General features: G+C 33.7%; 1 protein-coding gene across 2 annotated transcripts; it reads left to right on the top strand.

Moving 5' to 3' along the window:
* Window positions 1-24: 24 nt before the first annotated feature.
* Window positions 25-21,436, top strand: LOC134694606 (tubulin delta chain-like). Of its 2 annotated transcripts, XM_063555637.1 has the most exons (12): window positions 25-206; window positions 3,808-3,903; window positions 4,468-4,520; window positions 5,373-5,451; window positions 6,515-6,573; window positions 10,403-10,544; window positions 10,840-10,992; window positions 17,004-17,099; window positions 17,966-18,038; window positions 18,622-18,769; window positions 20,209-20,369; window positions 21,306-21,436. In XM_063555637.1, exons 1-12 carry the CDS (start codon window positions 112-114, stop codon window positions 21,372-21,374), a joined length of 1,224 nt encoding a protein of 407 aa, XP_063411707.1. In that variant the 5' UTR covers window positions 25-111; the 3' UTR covers window positions 21,375-21,436. The 2 variants fall into 2 exon arrangements, with proteins under 2 accessions (XP_063411707.1, XP_063411708.1); XM_063555638.1 differs by lacking the exon at window positions 3,808-3,903.
* Window positions 21,437-22,000: the final 564 nt, after the last annotated feature.

The raw sequence follows: 22,000 nt of genomic DNA on the forward strand, positions 1-22,000 counted from the left end.
TCTTTTTTTCTCACAACATCCGGTTGAAATTCAGATTTCGGTCTGTTTTCAATTATACATTGTTTTACAGGACAACGGCATTGTTATGCACAATGCAGTTTTTAACTGAAGATGTCAGCAGTATTTCTACATGTCGGTCAGTGCGGAAACCAAATAGGAAAGGCTTTCTGGAAGAAAACATCACAAGACAAAGCTGTTCATGAAGGGTACAAAAAAAATCTAGTCACTTCGGCACATACTGACCTAGTCAAATTTGCAACCCGTACAGTTATTTCGTCTCCGAGTATTAACAATATATATAAAGTGAATGAGTACTTTTTGTTTTTTACTTTCGTGAATCTCATTTCTTCTCCCTATCAACAGGTCAGGAATAACCACCAATTTGTGGATTATACCTCAATTGACGTATAATGCAAGTGTAAAAGTGGAGCATCATTTAACTTTTAATACAACCTATGTTATGACCATCGTTGTATCCTCCTCAATCCTAGAGTTTCAGTTTGGCCAAAGCCTGCTGCATCTCTTGCATTGTCTTAAGAATGCATATGTAAAAAAAATCTTTTGTTGAAACATCTGTACTATTGGCCGTACTTGACTTTAAATAATGAAAGTCAAGTATTAACAAAGAGCTCCATTCATCTGTGGAGTTGTCCTCATAATCACATGACTGCAGACAGGTGATTAGTGGTTAAATTTGCCAAATTGATCAAGAATTGACAAGATAACAATAGAAGAAACTTCAAATACAATTATTGATTAAATGCAATATGTTATGTCACTATACTTTTAAACTAGGAATGTTTGACATGTTTTCATACCACAATACATTGCAATATGATTTAAAGAAAACAATGCGCCATTTTCTTTGAATAATTTGATTTGATAAACAAAGAAAACATCAATTGGTCTATACACATGATACATGTACCATTATATATGTCAATTAGTGGATTATACGTCAATTGAGGTGCATGTATAATCCACCAATTGGTGGTTATTCCTGACCTGATTAATTTCAAAAATAGAAGTCACTTCTCCCTATAATTCTGAAGTGCATACATTGATATCAATGGAGTAAGACTGTGATAATCATGATAATATATATATATTTTCTGTCTTTTTGTTTTACAATCACCTACAGTACAGGTAGGGACTTATTTTTATGGAAGCCTTAATCCGTCTAGGTGTCAGACTGGTCGGACAGTTGTCCCAGAGTAATAAACACCTGCTGTGCAATATCCAAGTGGAAGGTCGTAAATCAATCTGTACCAGCTTGATTAGAATTAAATTTTACCTGTACAGATATATTTGTATTTATGGAGAATAGATAAATGTAAAATATTGTTTTGTATTCAAAGAGAAAGAATTGAAATTAAAATTAAATATAAGAATTTAAATTAAAAATTGAATATTTAGAATTAAAATTAAAATTGAATATCATGAATGTGGGATTTTTTTTTTTATAATTTGAAAATGAAATAAAAGACGATTTTTAACAATATATTGTGTTGCCAATCATTATAATAGTTTTGTGCCAATAAACTATTTTGTATTTGCATTTGCATTTGTAAACCGAAAATATTTCATCTAATTCAAAATAATAAGCCTAATAACATCAATCGAAGTTTAAATCAAATTGTTGAGACATCAATCCCGTAAATTATACGAGTTTTCATTGATGGTTATATTATTTCCCCCTTTTAAGGTCCTGTTCCTTTATATGTTATTATTAGAAACACAATTTTAAGTATAAGGCCAACATATCGTATTTATAAAATATGTATAGGCATTGTGAATAAAGTTATTTTCCTTTTGATACAACTTTCCCCGTCGGAGCCTCTACATCAATTCACACCTGTCAATCATTTCTCGCAAGTAAAACATTTTGGTCAGACAGATCACTCGTGCTTTCTATTTTGACATATTTCCCGTTAATCTCTTAGAAAGTCAAACAATTGTTTTTTTAAATACAATATTTATAACGCCGTGATCATATTTCGATTCCTATTTTTTATTTAACAAAAAATTGTTGACAATCGAAATATTGCCTTTCTATTTTCATGTCTCAGTCGACTCTTTTATGAAAATCGCCGGTGTTTTTATTATAAATATATTTTACGAATCGATACACGAAAATCAAAATTTAACCTTATATAGTTCATTGAATAAATGCACATTTATACCCCAATGGGGTTGAAGGTTAATCGTACTATTCATGATCAGCTGTCTTTACTTTTTCGTCGTACTTCTAGTCATTCTATAGCTCGCGCAGTCCGTAAGAATTTTTAAATCGATGTTGTCCGAAGTTTAAAGGAGTTCTCCAAAGTAAAATATTTAAATGGGAATCCGGGAAATGACTGATAAAAATAAAACAATAAATAAAAGAAGACTAAATCTTGTTTTGATTTTACATGTATGTAAATCGATTAAATTTCTATTCTGGTCAATCGATCAAGAGCCTCAAAACTAACGCACAATACTGTCAATCATTCCACATCAAATTTAATCATGAATGGATTTTCCCACGGTCGTTCAGTAAGGTCACCTGAGTTTACTGTTACGACATTTCCCGCCATATAAGAATCTCGTGCAGTGGACAAAATCGATCTTTAACATCTTTTATTAGCATTCAATAATATTGTGAGTGGAGTCAAGTTAAAGTTCAACCACGTGCACACGCTGTTGATCACTAATATGTGTATCATGCAATTATCTTTTCACGGCAAATTTTTCTTAACAAATTGCTGTTAAAAATATATAACATACAAGTTTCCTTTTTACATGGATTGTGCGTAAATTAATATTACGCAATTAATTTAAGTTCGAGATTTCGGGATTAACACTTCGGGATCTGGGAATTCTTTTTTTCGCGATGTCGGGATTTTGATTTATTTAAATTCGGGACCTTGGGACTTCGTGTTTTTAAGCCCAGGATTTCGAGATCCGGACCCTATTTACCCCCTACCCCCAAATGCAGATCAATTATTTAAATTTAACATAATGAACAAACACGGAAATCTAAAAATAAACTTATGTCCGGGAAGAATCAATAACTTCTTCTAGTGTTATTATTTGCGTTATATTTTATTGATACATCTCCAACTTTGAAGTTTCGGACAATAAATTGTTTACAGTAAAAGTAAAAACTACAAAGAATCAGCAATCTACTAAATAATATATAAGTATTGCTCACTGTAATTATTTTTTATATCTCGGAACTGACCCAACACAGACTGAATTAAATATTAAATACATATTATCAGAGACTGCTAATGGAATTACGAGTAAAACAAAAATAACCGTAAGCTTCCAGAAATAGAATACATGTAAAAATATTAATGTTTGAAATTTTATGCAAACAAATAAGAAACAGATACACAAAAAAACAAACAAAAAAAAACAACAAAGAACATAGAACAAAAATAATTTTGAGGAACAAATTAGAAAATAAATAGCAGTTGAAATATAAAAACCATAATTAAAAAAATAGGCTATTTTTATTAAAACAAAGTTTTCTCCAGTACTTCACCTGTAAAAATATTTTATGTCAAAAACAATGTAATCAATAAAGTGACTGAGAGGTTAAAATTACAGGTAACCTGATTCTGAAATCAGTGAACCGTAATTCTAGCAGCAGGGATTAAGATGAAAGGACAAATATATTGCCAATCACACCTGGATTTGTTGATTGATGGCCATACTACCTACCATAAAAATGTCCGATTATTGATATCCGACTAGACGGATTAAGACATCCATAAAAATAAGTCCCTACCCGTACTGTAAGTCTCTATTTCTTCCTTTCAGACACACTTTCATACACCCTGATGGAAAGCAAAGATCTGTACATGTAGATAGTGAACCAAAAGTGGTACAAAAGGCTTGTAAAGGTCTAAAAATAAGGTAGAACAAGTAAACAGGCAATTCAGAAATAGCATTTATTATTGTGATTGTTCAACAATATACTCATTATTACTGGGATATTTATTATTACAATTTACATGACTTATAGGACCACCAATGAATTATCACATTGTGATTGGTTAAACGTCGTCACGTGGTGACCCCCTATGAGACCGTATGGGGTTAGTAAGTTTCATATGGGGTTCATGACACGTTAATGGCGACGTCATCTATTAATGTTGTTGTGTTTCATTGTTTATTTTTCAACAAAACGCAGCAGAAAAAGTCCAGAGTCCCCTATGGATTTAACTAACCCTCTATGTATCCGTAGGGTGTCACTAGTGAACCATATAACTTAAAATATTAATTTTATTAGAAAATGCTATCAACATGATCTAGAATTGAACTGCATGTTGTTGGGGTTTTTTTTGGATGCCTTGTTCTCATCACAATTCAAATGAGAATACTAACAATTTTATGTATAGAGAAATGATAACAAAATTAAAATGATTTACAGCAACAAACAATTACATGTACCTTATTATATATTTGATTTTTTTTCAGAGATGGAAATATTGTATCTGGGAAGAGAGGAAGAGGAACAAACTGGGCATTAGGTTTGTTGTCATAACACATTAGCCGACCGTGCAAGGGCTGTATAGCCAGTCAAGGTCGTTAAAAACTTCCATTTGTTGTCATAGCAATGCAAGAGTTATCTCTCCTCCTTTCAATATACATATTCATATAGACATGAACTTTCTTTTGATAAAGTACTAAAAATACACAGAAGAACATAGACATTAAACAATATATACTTTGACAAATAATGGTTTGCCTTTATAAATTGTGACTTGTTGGACAGTTGTCTCATTGGCATCTTCTTAATACTATTTATTGTGATAAAGCCCTGTAGATATAAAGGTACATGTTGAGGAAATAAACAAATCACTTTTACAGGCCTAGGGTATTGAGGAAATCACTGTAAACTTTGGTGATTGGATGTAAAAAGGGTTGGGATTATGATTGATACATTTGTTTTATTGGTTTTTGGAAAAATGCTACGGAAGAGTAAGCAGAACCTTCTCTACACATGGCACCTATTGTGTTGCTCATGTACACACAAACTCCTTGTCTAATTTAGTAGGTCAGATTTGAGGAAAAGAGAACTTATGGTTTAATATGACAAGTGCAACATATCTGTCGTCATTTAAGTTCAGAAACATCTGGTTGCATTTATTTTTGTTATAGTTTAACAATAACTGCTACTAACAAAAATATTCTTGAATGATTTCAACCAAATTGCTCAAATTCAATTACACAACATGCAGGTTGGGTGTTTGATTATTTGATAATTTTTCTGACAATTCAAGTATAAACATGGACATGTACATGCTTATATTATTTGGGGATGATTGGCAACTTATTTCTACCTTAAGAGATTCACACATATTTTATTAAATAATTTATAGGTTACCATGGACTGAAGAAGACTGGAGAGGATCACATACTAGAAGATACTGCCAACCAAGTCAGGAAAGAAATTGAGAGGTAACAATATTTTATTGCAAAAAAATTTATAACATTACATAAAGTAATGCTATAATTGAAATGTTGATTTCAATATTTACATATTTTTTGTCTTGAATATAATGCAGAATAACTTTTTAATTCACAGTAAAATTTTATGTTGCATTGATATTTAAGGAGAATTATAGCATCTACACTGTACATCTAAATCATTTGTAAATATATAAGAAATACTCCTTCATGATTCTTCATACAGCCCGCAACCAGCCTTGAAGCCCAATGGACAAATATCTACTGAAAAGCAAGGTCTAAATAACTGACTTAATTCTGAAATCCAAACACAAAGACAAAACTACATTATTTTGTATATAAAAAAAGCAATAATTAAGGCTAACTTGTTGCATAAATGAAGATAAAGTTATTTTCTTTGCCATATGTCACTAAGTCTTGCATAGGTCAAAGGGAAATAATCAAAGTAATATAATTAGTGTTAGTGTTAAAAGAAGATACACAAGAGATATTCGCATCGAAGACGAACTGACGAGGCCATGGAAAAAACTGTCAACAGAACAGATTATAGAAAACCAAAATTTGTTTTTCATTTCTTGTCAACTAATCAAATTATTCATCAAAGACAAATATTTAAAATTTGTCATCTACATAAATGACATAAAAGGGGCAGTTATTTGAATGATTGAAATTATTTATTCTACCGTGGATTTATTATTTTTGGTGGGATAAAAATTTTAGTAGATTATGTTCGTAAAGGCAAAGCAAGAATTAAATTTTTAAAACAATACATATTTTTATAGGCTTGTATACTGACTGACAAAAATGTGAAATCAATGTTCTGCTTACATTAATTTTTTTGCTCATTCCAAGAAAAGTGGTGCTCAAGAAATTGTATTGATCTACATTATTTACTGGTTGAATCAGTTGTATACGTCAATATAACAATATAAACTAACAACACACAATATTCAAAGACCTTTAGAGGTCAACACAATCTGCAACAGAAAGTAATTAGGTGCATATACAGTATCTCAAAATAAGCCTTGGCCTAAGAATTTCATTTTTTATATAGATGTGATATGTACAGTGGTTGTATAATGATGCACAGTTTGACTGGTGGAACAGGTTCAGGTTGGTATTTGTATGTATGTAGGTACTATAGCATGTATGTAAATGAAACAACAACATTTTGTTATCTCCCCTTGGCCTCTGAATGTAATTTTTTCACATGTCCAAGTTCCATCAATGCTTGATTTGATTTATGGCTGAAACTGGCTTGTAAAATTATAATCTGCATAATGATACAGCAGCTTTAAAATAAAACAATATGAAAGCATACTCTATATGGTCATATATTTAAACATTAAAGTACAAAGTTCTAAAAATGAAACAATTCTACATCATATATTTTTGTTTAATATCATTTATTCAATATTATATATCCTGATGTAAAAAATTAAGACAAAGGGATACAATCCAAACCAGTCACAAGACCTCATGATATTACTTTGGTTTGTCTTTTTGTGATTTGTGGAAATATCAGGTTCAACTTTATAGGGATCTGTATATTCTTAGAAAAGGTATTATCCAATTATTATTTCTGTACCATGCATGGGGGTCATAACAACACAGAACCTGTATTTATTTGTATATTTTTTAGGATTAGGATCTCGTTTTTGTGAGACAATGATGGAGGAATATCTCATGAACAATCTGATTTCCTAGATACTGTGAGAATCATTCCTAAACATAACCTTGGATAGACTTGTATATGTTTTTGGATTAGGATCTCGTTTTTGTGAGACCATGATGGAGGAATATCTCATGCACAATCTGATTTCCTGTACTGTGGGGAACATTTCCAAATAGAACTTTACATTGATTTAAATTTTTTTAGGATTGGGATCTCCTCTGTGTGAGGCCATGAGAGAGGAATATCCCATGAACCACCTGATTTCCTCTACTGTGCAGCAGCCTTCCCAAATAGAACTTTACATAGACTTTTATATTTTTAGGATTAGGATTTAGTCTGTGTGAGGCCATGAGAGAGGAATACCCCATGAACCATCTTATTTCCTGCACTGTGCCACATCATTCTAACATAGAACCTTAATATATTTGTATATTTTTAGGATTAGGATCTCGTCTGTGTGAGCCTGTGAGGCCATGAGAGAGGAATATATTTTTACATTTTTTCTTCCCCCTCTCCCCCTCCCCTTTCCCTTAAATAATATGATTTTTCCCATTGTGTCTATGATTATGCTCTCAAACTTATTTTAGAGTTTACATGTTAATGAATAAACACTACAAATTTACTTTAAAACAACAGATTTTTTTAATTTAAAAGGAAAAACTATTCATTGTATTTTAAACAACTTTTCTTATTGATTGGGCCACTATACTTTTAAAAAATAAAGAAGATATACGTCCTGGAATATAACAAAATTAATGGACATGTTTTGATTATACAATACCAGTATAATCGTAGGGAAAATTTCTTTTAAAGAAAAAATACTGATGTTTCCTTTTGTATTAAGAAGTTTTGTTTACAACAAAACAAAAGCTTTTATCACATGAAATTGATCCCTCGTCTATGTGTAGTCATTACATTGAAGGGCTACTCTCATTCGAGCCAACCTTTTGAATAGATTTCTTCATAATGACAGTTTTATTTTCTTGACCATCGTAAATGAAAAAGTTGAGACGTAAAACTAGGCTAGAAACATGTGTGTCACTCAAACGACTTTAAAAACGTCTTCCTAATCAATTACCGATATTTAAGTCAAAGGATAATTAAAGTTTTAAATCCGAGATTTTTCTTGCTTTTGGACATTTTTCGTCCGTCACAACAACAGCTTTCTTTTCTAAACTATCTTTAAAAGAGGAAGAGACGTCAAAAGTTTGCTTCAAACACGTGCGTCACAAAGTGGTAAATAAATTCTGTATGTGACATTTAACAGAAGCCATTTTGTCAAACAATTCAATCAACACCTTTATTAATATAGTCCTTTGTTGTCGATAGCTATACAATGCAATCAGCTGATTATTGATTTTCTGTCCAAACCTTAATGAGGTCAAGGTGAATTCCGAGTATTGTCTGATCGGGTACAGTCCGAGAAACTCGAAAAAAGTAAATAACCAAGATGGAGGAAAATAAATCGTTCTATATATTTCTTTCGCCAAATTCTTTCGCAAATGACGAATTTTTATCGCCACAATTATTATTTTTTCGCAAATTGTGAAAATGGCGACCGCCAGCGGAAACCCTGCTTACACAGAACCTTAATATATTTGTATATTTTTGGAAAGATTAGAACTTGTTCTAAATCTTTACTTAGGCACCACCCTCCCTAACAACAGGACAGGTTAGCTACTGTTACTAAATGTAGTCACACTAAAATATAGTTCCCTATGGTTCTCATGAATGTGCACATAATACACAAATAAACTGAAAAAACTGGGTATATTATTGCAGCAGTTCATTCAAGAATGTATGTAATTAAGTTGTGTTGATGTGCAGGCTTTTTTAAAAACATTTTGATTAGGTATGAGGGTATTGATTCCACTAGTATGATTGACAACTGTCATTATCACTAAACAATCAGAGACAAGGTGGACCTTTAATTACAATGCCCCACCTCCTAAACTGCCAATCAAATTGACCACATTACCTATCAACCTCAGTCTTACATAATTTTACAGACCACTCCAATATGCATCTAATTCTTAATACACAAGCATTTGACCTCATAATTGAATATACAATTGTGTATATTAGATGTTTGCTATTTATAAGGATGATAGCTAGATTTATTTATTGCCAATTACTTTTGATCTACATTACATAAAGTGATTCTGTAAATTATTTCTGAAAGATAAATGATTAATGGATTAACAAGATCTTACAAAAATGAAATATGAATATAAATATGAATATATAAAAGGTATTCAAGTATGGCCTATGATTTACTTGATAAATTCCCAATAATCATCTGTAATTAATCAACAATTTTTTTTATCAGGAATTGGCTTGAAACAGTTTTAAAATTTATAAACTTTAATTATATAAAACCTTTGTTTATTAGTTTATTTCCCATCAAACATTGTGTCTATTTTAGTCATTTAAATTTTTACTAAAAGTAAATATATATTTTTGCAATCAAGAAAGAATCCATATTTCAATAAAATCGGTTTTTTTAATTGGTTTATGTTGAAAAATAAAATTGAAAATGCCCTGTGTTTGAAAATACTTTAAAATTTGATCAAAAGGCACTCTAAAACTTTTAATTTTCAATGCCATATCACTCTCTTTCAACGAACAAAATGCCCCAAAACAACATTTTTAGATTATATTTGTTCAATGGCACTTTAAAGCTTTTAGCTGTTGGTCTAAATTTATGTCTTACAAGGATATAGTTGACAACATTTACTAGAAGAATTTTTGCATTTTTTTGTTTTTTTTTAAACATGTTCTGAATCAGCAACATAATTAGATATAAACTGCAGTTTAAATAAAATTGTGCAAATTTAGAGACTCATATTATTTAATTTGAGCTCATTTTATCCTCACACTGGAAAAGCAAGTTTCCTTCTAAAGACCTGCTGTAATGCATTTTTCAGCAATAGTGCTTTATAAATGTTCATTTCCCCCCACCATACCTTAATATGAAATAATTCAAACTATTCTTCTAATCTTTCCATGAGTGATATCCATCACTTTGATTAGGATTAGGATCTCGTCTGTGTAAGGCCATAAGGGAGGAATATCCCATGAACCACCTGATTTCCTGTACTGTGCCGCATCATTCTAACACAGAACCTTAATATATTTGTATATTTTTAGGATAAGGATCTTGTCTGTGTGAGTCCATGAGAGAGAAATATCACATGAACCATCTGATTTCCTGTTATGTGTCCCATCATTCTAACACAGAACCTTAATTTATTTGTATATTTTTAGGATTAGGATCTCGTCTGTGTGAGGCCATGAGAGAAGAATATCCCATGAACCATCTGATTTCCTGTACTGTGGCGCCATGTTTGACAGGAGAAAGTCCGTTACAGAATTATAATGCTTTGCTAACACTGTCATACCTTCAAAGGTAAAATAACATGCAATATTTGGGACATTTTATGATAAGCTTAAAATCTTCTAACACAACATCATTCGAATATGATATTTAAGGAAAATCAGGAACAAAAAAAAGAAGAAAATGAAATCTAGGAATAGATTTGGTTTAAGAAATTTCTAAATTTGAATACAAAAAAAGATTGAACAGTTTTTTGGTTGTTTTTTTATTTGCAAACTATGGATATTTTGTAATAAAAATCATCTTTTACAAATGCAGTTTTTGTTTCAGAAATATATTTATAAGGACAAATATTATTGTTTTTCAGGAATACTGACTGTGTTGTTCTGACCTATAATGATGATGTTCTTGGAAAACTTCAGAGAAAGATGGAGAGTGTATCTTTTGATACCATGAACACCTCTATAGCATCTGCTCTCGGTGGAGTATTCCTGCCCACAGATACCATGACACCAAAAAGGTTAGATTATCTCCCCTTGTATAAAGTGGCCATGTTTCTTTTAATGCCATGAACACCTCTATAGCATCTGCTCTCGGTGGAGTGTTCCTGCCCACAGATACCATGACACCAAAAAGGTTAGATTATCTCCCCTTACATAAAGTGTCCATGTTTCTTTTGATGCCATGAACACCTCTATAGCTTCTGCTCTCGGGGGAGTATTCCTTCCAACAGATACCATGACACCAAAAAGGTTAGATTATCTCCCCTTATATAAAATGACCATGTTTCTTTTGATGCCATGAACACCTCTATAGCTTCTGCTCTCGGGGGAGTATTCCTTCCAACAGATACCATGACACCAAAAAGGTTAGATTATCTCCCCTTACATAAAGTGACCATGTTTCTTTTGATGCCATGAACACCTCAATAGCTTCTGCTCTCGGGGGAGTATTCCTTCCAACAGATACCATGACACCAAAAAGGTTAGATTATCTCCCCTTACATAAAATGACCATGTTTCTTTTGATGCCATGAACACCTCTATAGCTTCTGCTCTCGGTGGAGTGTTCCTGCCCACAGATACCATGACACCAAAAAGGTTAGATTATCTCCCCTTACATAAAGTGACCATGTTTCTTTTGATGCCATGAACACCTCAATAGCTTCTGCTCTCGGGGGAGTATTCCTTCCAACAGATACCATGACACCAAAAAGGTTAGATTATCTCCCCTTACATAAAATGACCATGTTTCTTTTGATGCCATGAACACCTCTATAGCGTCTGCTCTAGTTGGAGTATTCCTGCCCACAGATACCATGACACCAAAAAGGTTAGATTATCTCCCTTATATAAAGTGACCATGTTTCTTTTGATGCCATGAACACCTCTATTGCCTCTGCTCTAGGTGGAGTATTCCTGCCCACAGATACCATGACACCAAAAAGGTTAGATTATCTCCCTTATATAAAGTGACCATGTTTCTTTTGATGCCATGAACACCTCAATAGCTTCTTCTCTAGGTGAAGTATTCCTGCCCACAGATACCATGACACCAAAAAGGTTAGATTATTTCCCCTTATATAAAGTGACCATGTTTCTTTTGATGCCATGAACACCTCTATAGCCTCTTCTCTAGGTGGAGTATTCCTGCCCACAGATACCATGACACCAAAAAGGTTAGATTATCTCCCTTATATAAAGTGACCATGTTTCTTTTGATGCCATGAACACCTCAATAGCTTCTTCTCTAGGTGGAGTATTCCTGCCCACAGATACCATGACACCAAAAAGGTTAGATTATCTCCCCTTATATAAAGTGGCCATGTTTCCTTTGATGCCATGAACACCTCTATAGCTTCTGCTCTCGGGGGAGTATTCCTTCCAACAGATACCATGACACCAAAAAGGTTAGATTATCTCCCCTTATATAAAGTGACCATGTTTCTTTTGATGCCATGAACACCTCTATAGCTTCTGCTCTCGGGGGAGTATTCCTTCCAACAGATACAATGACACCAAAAAGGTAAGATTATCTCCCTTATATAAAGTGACCATGTTTCTTTTGATGCCATGAACACCTCTCTAGCCTCTGCTCTTGGTGGAGTATTCCTGCCCACAGATACCATGACACCAAAAAGGTTAGATTATCTCCCCTTAATATAAAGTAACCATGTTTCTTTTGATGCCATGAACACCTCTATTGCCTCTGCTCTCGGGGGAGTATTCCTGCCCACAGATACCATGACACCAAAAAGGTTAGATTATCTCCCCTTAATATAAAGTGACCATGTTTCTTTTGATGCCATGAACACCTCTATAGCTTCTGCTCTTGGGGGTGTGTTCCTGCCCACAGATATCATCACACCAAAAAGGTTAGATTATCTCCCCTTAATATAAAGTGACCTTGTTTCTTTTGATGCCATGAACACCTCTATAGCTTCTGCTCTTGGGGAAGTGTTCCTGCCCACAGATATCATGACACCAAAAAGGTTAGATTATCTCCCTTATATAAAGTGACCATGTTTCTTTTGATGCCATGAACACCTCTATTGCGTCTGCCATTGGGGGAGTATTCTTGCCAACAGATACAATGACACCAAAAAGGTTAGATTATCTCCCCTTACATAAAGTGACCATGTTTCTTTTGATGCCATGAACACCTCTATAGCTTCTGCTCTCGGTGGAGTGTTCCTCCCAACAGATACCATGACACCAAAAAGGTTAGATTATCTCCCCTTATATAAAGTGACCATGTTTCTTTTGATGCCATGAACACCTCTATAGCGTCTGCTCTCGGGGGAGTGTTCCTGCCAACAGATACAATGACACCAAAAAGGTTAGATTATCTCCCCTTATATAAAGTGACCATGTTTCTTTTGATGCCATGAACACCTCTATAGCTTCTGCTCTCGGGGGAGTATTCCTGCCCACAGATATCATGACACCAAAAAGGTTAGATTATCTCCCCTTAATATAAAGTGACCATGTTTCTTTTGATGCCATGAACACCTCTATAGCTTCTGCTCTTGGTGGAGTATTCCTGCCCACAGATACCATGACACCAAAAAGGTTAGATTATCTCCCCTTATATAAAGTGACCATGTTTCTTTTGATGCCATGAACACCTCTATAGCCTCTTCTCTAGGTGGAGTATTCCTGCCCACAGATACCATGACACCAAAAAGGTTAGATTATCTCCCTTATATAAAGTGACCATGTTTCTTTTGATGCCATGAACACCTCTCTAGCCTCTGCTCTTGGTGGAGTATTCCTGCCCACAGATACCATGACACCAAAAAGGTTAGATTATCTCCCCTTAATATAAAGTAACCATGTTTCTTTTGATGCCATGAACACCTCTATAGCGTCTGCTCTCGGGGGAATGTTCCTGCCCACAGATACCATGACACCAAAAAGGTTAGATTATCTCCCCTTATATAAAGTGACCATGTTTCTTTTGATGCCATGAACACCTCTATTGCCTCTGCTCTCGGGGGAGTATTCCTCCCAACAGATACCATGACACCAAAAAGGTTAGATTATCTCCCTTATATAAAGTGACCATGTTTCTTTTGATGCCATGAACACCTCTCTAGCCTCTGCTCTTGGTGGAGTATTCCTGCCCACAGATACCATGACACCAAAAAGGTTAGATTATCTCCCCTTAATATAAAGTAACCATGTTTCTTTTGATGCCATGAACACCTCTCTAGCCTCTGCTCTTGGTGGAGTATTCCTGCCCACAGATACCATGACACCAAAAAGGTTAGATTATCTCCCCTTAATATAAAGTAACCATGTGTCTTTTGATGCCATGAACACCTCTATTGCCTCTGCTCTCGGGGGAGTATTCCTGCCCACAGATACCATGACACCAAAAAGGTTAGATTATCTCCCCTTAATATAAAGTGGCCATGTTTCTTTTGATGCCATGAACACCTCTATTGCGTCTGCCATTGGGGGAGTATTCTTGCCAACAGATACAATGACACCAAAAAGGTTAGATTATCTCCCCTTACATAAAGTGACCATGTTTCTTTTGATGCCATGAACACCTCTATTGCCTCTGCTCTCGGGGGAGTATTCCTCCCAACAGATACCATGACACCAAAAAGGTTAGATTATCTCCCTTATATAAAGTGACCATGTTTCTTTTGATGCCATGAACACCTCTATTGCGTCTGCTCTCGGGGGAGTATTCCTGCCCACAGATACCATGACACCAAAAAGGTTAGATTATCTCCCCTTAATATAAAGTGACCATGTTTCTTTTGATGCCATGAACACCTCTATAGCTTCTGCTCTTGGGGGTGTGTTCCTGCCCACAGATATCATCACACCAAAAAGGTTAGATTATCTCCCCTTAATATAAAGTAACCATGTTTCTTTTGATGCCATGAACACCTCTATTGCCTCTGCTCTCGGGGGAGTATTCCTGCCCACAGATACCATGACACCAAAAAGGTTAGATTATCTCCCCTTAATATAAAGTGACCATGTTTCTTTTGATGCCATGAACACCTCTATAGCTTCTGCTCTCGGGGGAGTATTCCTGCCCACAGATACCATGACACCAAAAAGGTTAGATTATCTCCCCTTAATATAAAGTGACCATGTTTCTTTTGATGCCATGAACACCTCTATAGCTTCTGCTCTTGGGGGTGTGTTCCTGCCCACAGATATCATCACACCAAAAAGGTTAGATTATCTCCCCTTGTATAAAGTGGCCATGTTTCTTTTGATGCCATGAACACCTCTATTGCGTCTGCCATTGGGGGAGTATTCTTGCCAACAGATACAATGACACCAAAAAGGTTAGATTATCTCCCCTTACATAAAGTGACCATGTTTCTTTTGATGCCATGAACACCTCTATAGCCTCTGCTCTTGGGGGTGTGTTCCTGCCCACAGATATCATCACACCAAAAAGGTTAGATTATCTCCCTTATATAAAGTGACCATGTTTCTTTTGATGCCATGAACACCTCTCTAGCCTCTGCTCTTGGTGGAGTATTCCTGCCCACAGATACCATGACACCAAAAAGGTTAGATTATCTCCCCTTAATATAAAGTGACCATGTTTCTTTTGATGCCATGAACACCTCTATAGCCTCTACTCAAGGTGGAGTATTCCTGCCCACAGATACCATGACACCAAAAAGGTTAGATTATCTCCCCTTAATATAAAGTAACCATGTTTCTTTTGATGCCATGAACACCTCTATTGCCTCTGCTCTCGGGGGAGTATTCCTGCCCACAGATACCATGACACCAAAAAGGTTAGATTATCTCCCCTTAATATAAAGTGACCATGTTTCTTTTGATGCCATGAACACCTCTATAGCTTCTGCTCTTGGGGGTGTGTTCCTGCCCACAGATATCATCACACCAAAAAGGTTAGATTATCTCCCCTTAATATAAAGTGACCTTGTTTCTTTTGATGCCATGAACACCTCTATAGCTTCTGCTCTTGGGGAAGTGTTCCTGCCAACAGATACCATGACACCAAAAAGGTTAGATTATCTCCCCTAACATAAAGTGACCATGTTTCTTTTGATGCCATGAACACCTCTATTGCGTCTGCTCTAGGGGGAGTATTCCTGCCCACAGACACCATGACACCAAAAAGGTAAGATTATCTCCCCTTATATAAAGTGACCATGTTTCTTTTGATGCCATGAACACCTCTCTAGCCTCTGCTCTCGGAGGAGTATTACTGCCCACAGATACCATGCCACCAAAAAGGTTAGATTATCTCCCTTATATAAAGTGACCATGTCTCTTTTGATGCCATGAACACCTCTATAGCTTCTGCTCTTGGGGAAATGTTCCTGCCCACAGATACCATGACACCAAAAAGGTTAGATTATCCCCCCTTGTATAAAACATTGTTACATTTAATATAATAATCCATTAAGATTTTTTGAATATCACTTTGTTTACATAAAAAACACTATAATTTCATTAAGGAATGACTGTAATATTTTTTCTGTCTATGAAGAAATAACATAAAAATATGGTGCACACTGAATAATGCGCGTTGCAGGTTATTTTAAAGTGAGCAACACATTTTTAAAGTTATTTCAAATAGACAGAAAAATATGACAGTCATTTCTTATAATTTAATTCTAAATTCCATTTAACCAGATAAATCATGAAAAAACGTCATGCTCACATGACAAAATTATTTCTATGAGCTGATAAACAAAACAATGTCAGCCAATCAGAAGATGCGTTACATTCAAAATTAAATTATTTAAGTATATTTACAAATACCTAATGTTAATTTGAAAACATTGGATTTGTCTGCTTTTAAATTAGATAATATTGACATGAAAAATAGCTTGAATTGTCTCCCCTTACTCATGAAACTTTTTTTTTTTTTTCCTTCTTTAAAGATTAAAAAAACATTTTTCATCATAGAGATTTATTTCATTTCACCTTTAATACATAATACAGTATAAATAATTATAGTATACATGTACACATATTATTAATCAATTTATTGTTACATTTTTTTGTTTTGTAGTGGGCCAAGTATTGGTATGGAACCTTGGGAGATGATAAGATCAGTTTGTCCTCTTCCAGCAAATAAATTTGTACAGGTCCATCATATAGCTAAGAGGTAAGTTAATTAAGTATAAAATTTACTGTAAAATTCAGAATTTAATGAGAGCATTTATTGTTATGATTCTTGAAAAACAATAATGTGAGATTAAAAATTGCTATTTCAGGATAATCTACATGCAAATATAAATGTATCTAATTTAAAAATGTTTGTTCTTATATTTGATTACCTTGAAGGTACTTTAATTTGTGGGTATCAATTGTAGTGGTTTAAGCAATATTAATATGTTTGTGGATTTTAGTTTTCTAATAAAAAATAAATAATTGAAAAATTAAAGCCTTTAGAAATGAGGGTTACAAATTGTCTTGATTGAAGGAAATTGCAAAGTAAACATTGACTCGTGTAAATCATAGTGATAACACTAACCCTACCGATGGGGATCTTTCCTTGTCTTGATTTTGACAATGGTTGTTTTATTTGTAGGACATTTAAGTCATCCACAAAAACCATGAAAATTGGTACCCCACGAATAAAAGTACTTTCACAGTCATGACAGTATCTCACTTAGTCTCATAATTGTAAAGAATAATAAAAAAATTGCCATAATTTCTGAATTTACAGTAAACAAAAGCAAACTTTGTGCCTGATAATACTGATCTGATATCAAATGAAATAAGAATAATTTGGAAAGGAAATTATGATTTACTGTTACTCTATTACTGTACAAAGAAGATATCAAGGGGAAAATAAAGGATGCCTAAATTAATTGATGAAATGATTTTTATTTTGCAGTTTTAATGTCACATTGAACGATACTCTAGCTTAAAACTTTAGTCAGTGATTTCAGCTTCACAATCAGTAGTGCTCCAAATTATAGGAGGTGTATACTAACCAAACATATATTACAATTTTATCTATTACAGTAAGATGTCTTGGGCAGGATTACAGAAACAGATGAGCCAAGGCATTAGACGACATGATGGGAAAGGAAATGTAGTATCCTTATATATATAATTAGTATCAGGGTCACAATTAGGTTTACAAAATCAAATCAATCAAATCAAATATTTCCTAACCAAAGGGCCCTTATAGGCAAATCAATTACAAAAAATTTACAGAAAAGAGAATAAAAAGCAAAAGAAAAAAGGTATATAAAAAATGGGCAAAACAAACTAAAAAGATAAATATGGACTTTTGTTTGGTACAGCTAAAATTTAAAGAATAGGGAAGAAAATATAAAGTGTAAGTGAAATGCCTAAAACATGAAAGAAAACAAGAACGAAGGACATATAAAATAGAAGTTGTGGTATGATTGCCAATGAGAAAACTCTCCAATAGACCAATTAACACATGACAAAAATTTACAACTTTAGGTCACTCTAAGGCCTTCAACAATGTGCAGGCCCATACTGCATTGTCAGCTTTAAAAGGCCCCTAATTCACAAATTATGTGCTGTCTTATGAGTCTGACCACTTTTTGACTCTCCCTTTGGTGGTCTCTAAAAACAGGTTTCACTGTATGTTATTTGATTAATCAAGATGAGAGGAACATTCACATATTTTCCTTATACAGTATCAGTTTGGTAGTATAGGTAATGTAGTGATAGCACGAGGTGACAGTACAGAGTACAGATTTTACCCCCAGATGACACAGGGGCTGGAGAAAAAGTTCCGTAAATCTTTTAACACGGTCAGCTGGAATCCCTTCCCTATAGATATCTGGACAGGTATGTGTAAATTAATATAGAAATAAAAAGATGTGGTATGAGTGTTAATACATGTTATCGCTATTTGTCCGCCATTACTGAATATCAAACAGGTTCCTGTAAAATTTTGACATCATAAAACATAATATCTGAAGCCACAATGGATAAGTGATTGTTGTTGTCATCAAAAGTTCAAGCGACCGGGTCAGTCGGATTAGTGATAAGGTGTATGATACAACTCTTCATCAAGGTCAAAATGTATAAAAAGCAAACAATTTAAGTTCAAAGTACGGTCTTCAGCACATAGCATTGACAATTACATTAATTTAGAGATATATAGTCTTTTGTAGACGTCTAATTTTTTCTATCCATTTATCAAGCAGTTTGAAACTAAACTGACCAATGAGAGAAGAAGAAAAAAAAACACATCTTGATAAAACCTCACAAAATTAGTTTGTACCAAAAAAAATAATTTAAATTTCATATATTTTACAGTATGATTGATAACTGTCTCACAAACTGGATACAATTATTCTTTACTTTGACCTGTTCAGTAAAAAAATATTAATTAATTGAACTTTATTAGTCTTTTGATATCATAAAGCATCTATGCTACAATAGCTTACGGGTACCCCAATTCTTGTTTTGACTAATAATGGAAATTCTAACACGATGTCCTTCAAATGCTTTGAGTACAAACCCGTGTGCAAATATGAATATATTGCTTGGACTGTTCTGATTGTATGGGAAAGGTTAATAATGCCTTCACCTAGAGCACTTCAATCCAAAACAATTGCCTTATTTGTCCTATTAGAATGGAAATAATTCATGGGGGCTTGAATGTATTGTGATTTTACTATCATAATGGGTTGTCCATTATGTCCATTATGTCGATATTTTACCCCTCACTATCACTTAGTGTAAAAATTTTGTATAAAGGTTCAACTCGTGGCAAAATCAGGATATATTCAAGTCCCCAGGAATTATTTCTTAAACAATTTAGTGGTTTTTCCAAGTTCTGTCCTTTACAAAATGTGTCATTCTTTGAACATTTAATTTTGTGGTTCCCCTGTACCCACAAATCAAGAAAATTTGGTACCCAACAAATAATAATGAATCCACATAACACGGAAATTTAAGGGTGTATTTTGAAAGAAAACACTAAAAGAATCTAAAATGGCAATTTAGGAATTAACTACAAATGTTCTTGTCTTTTTATAGGAAACCATAAATCTGTATGTTGATAATGTATAAAACAAAAACTAATAACCAACTGTTCAGGAAAGTATTTTTAAGAATGAGAGAAGTACATAGATCATGTTCATTGGAGAAGACGTAACTAAGTTGTAAAACTTGTGTCTAATCCATTTGTCATTTTGAACAATAAAATATGTTTAAACTATGTACATTATGTATCTGTAGAAGTTTGATCTTGTATTTTCAATAATTTATTGTTTCAGCCAAAACCAACAGTATTGGACCAAAAGACACAGCTTCAATTACAGTAGCATCAAATTCAGAGTCAATAGTAGAATACCTGGAGACTGTCTATGAGAGGTCAAGGGTCAAATTTGCTGCCAAAGCATATCTCCATTGGTACAACAAGTATGGAGTTACCAATGTAAGTAGGATAGTGTTTAGATATTTTAATTTAATTTTGGATGTAACATATGATTTCTGATTGGCTGCAGTGTTTTCTCTTTATCAGCTCATAGACATAATTTTGTCATGTGACTGTGAGTCATCAACATTTTTTCATGTTTACTTCAGTTTGAAATGGAATTTAGAATTAAATATTAAGAAGGAATGTAACTACGCAGGTTAATCATTTGTCATAGACAATCACTCACCTTATATCAACGTGTTTATGACCTTGAAACTGCATTTTTGTTAAGTTTTATTTATGAATTCATTAAAAGTACAGATTACTTGAATTTGTTACCTCATATGCTCCAAATTAAAAAAAATTTTTTTTTACCCTGAATATTTTCTTTGGAACAGTTGTAAGATTGCAGTATTTAAAGAATGTCTTGAGATCAATAAAAAGAATAACTAATCAAAGAATTCAAATAAAGAAAACATGAGCTACATAACAAAAAGTGAAAATAATGGATTCATGTCTAAAAGAGGTTTGGTGGCCTAGTGTTAAATGTATAAGTAGTTACTAGCTATATATAGCCAGTCAACACTTAGGTTGTGAGATAAAACTTGTGCAATAGACTCCAATCGTAAAATTGACTAGGATTGTCAGCTTCTCTATCGAAGGTCAGTGGTTTTTCTCTAGGCCCTACAACTTCCTCTGCCAATAATAACTGGCTATCACTAAATAGCCAAAAAGCTGTGCTAAATTAACTGGTGTTTAAACGCAAAGCATCAAAAATCAAATCTAATGTCTGAATAATTATTATAAATGGTAAGAGATATTCAGCTAATCATTGCACGTCTGTGGAGAACAAGAATAACATTGAAGTAGTTGCTTTTGAAAAAACAGGTCTGAAATCATTTTAAACAGAAAACATGACCACACTTAAATGTTGTTTTTTTATATCTTTTTCAGGAGGATTTTGAAGAAGCATTTGATGTTGTAGAGGACATTATACAGAATTATAAAAGTGCATTTTCATAAAATATGAATGAAATTTATGATTTTAATATTCATGATCATCAAAACAAATGTTTGTCTTATGTTTTAGCTCACCTGGCCCAAAGGGCCAAGTGAGCTTTTCTCATAACTTTGGGCCCGTCGTAGGCATCGTCTTTTAACTTTTACAAAAATCTTCTCCTCTGAAACTACTGGACCAAATTAAACCAAACTTGGCTGCAATCATCATTGGGGTTTCTAGTTTAAAAAATGTGTCCGATGACTCAGCTAACCAACCAAGATAGCCGCCACGGCTAAAAATAAAACAGAGGGGTCAAATGCAGTTTTTGGCTTATATCTCAAAAACCAAAACATTTAGAGCAAATCTGACATGGGGTGAAATTGTCATTTTTTTGCTTATTAGGTCAACATCTATCTGCCCTGAAATTTTCAGATGAATCAGACAACCTGTTGTTCGGTTGCTGCCTCTTAATTCTTAATGTTAAGGAAATTTTGCCGTTTTTGGTTATTATCTTGAATATTATTACAGATAGAGATAAACTATTAACAGCAAAGTAAGACCTAAAAATAAGTCAACATGACCAAAATAGTCAATTGATCCCCTAAGGAGTTCTTGCCCTTATAGTCAATTCGATCTTTTATATCTAGGT

The sequence above is a fragment of the Mytilus trossulus genome, chromosome 13 (genome assembly GCF_036588685.1).
Source record: "Mytilus trossulus isolate FHL-02 chromosome 13, PNRI_Mtr1.1.1.hap1, whole genome shotgun sequence".
NCBI classification, from domain to species: Eukaryota; Metazoa; Mollusca; class Bivalvia; order Mytilida; family Mytilidae; genus Mytilus; species Mytilus trossulus.

Coding starts and splice junctions, on each gene's coding strand:
- LOC134694606 (XM_063555637.1), top strand. CDS start 112: ATGTCAGCAGTATTTCTACATGTCGGTCAGTGCGGAAACCAAATAGGA. Junction 6,574..10,402: donor GACTGGTGGAACAGGTTCAG/GTTGGTATTTGT, acceptor GTATATTTTTAG/GATTAGGATCTCGTCTGTGT. Junction 10,993..17,003: donor GATACCATGACACCAAAAAG/GTTAGATTATCT, acceptor TTTGTTTTGTAG/TGGGCCAAGTATTGGTATGG.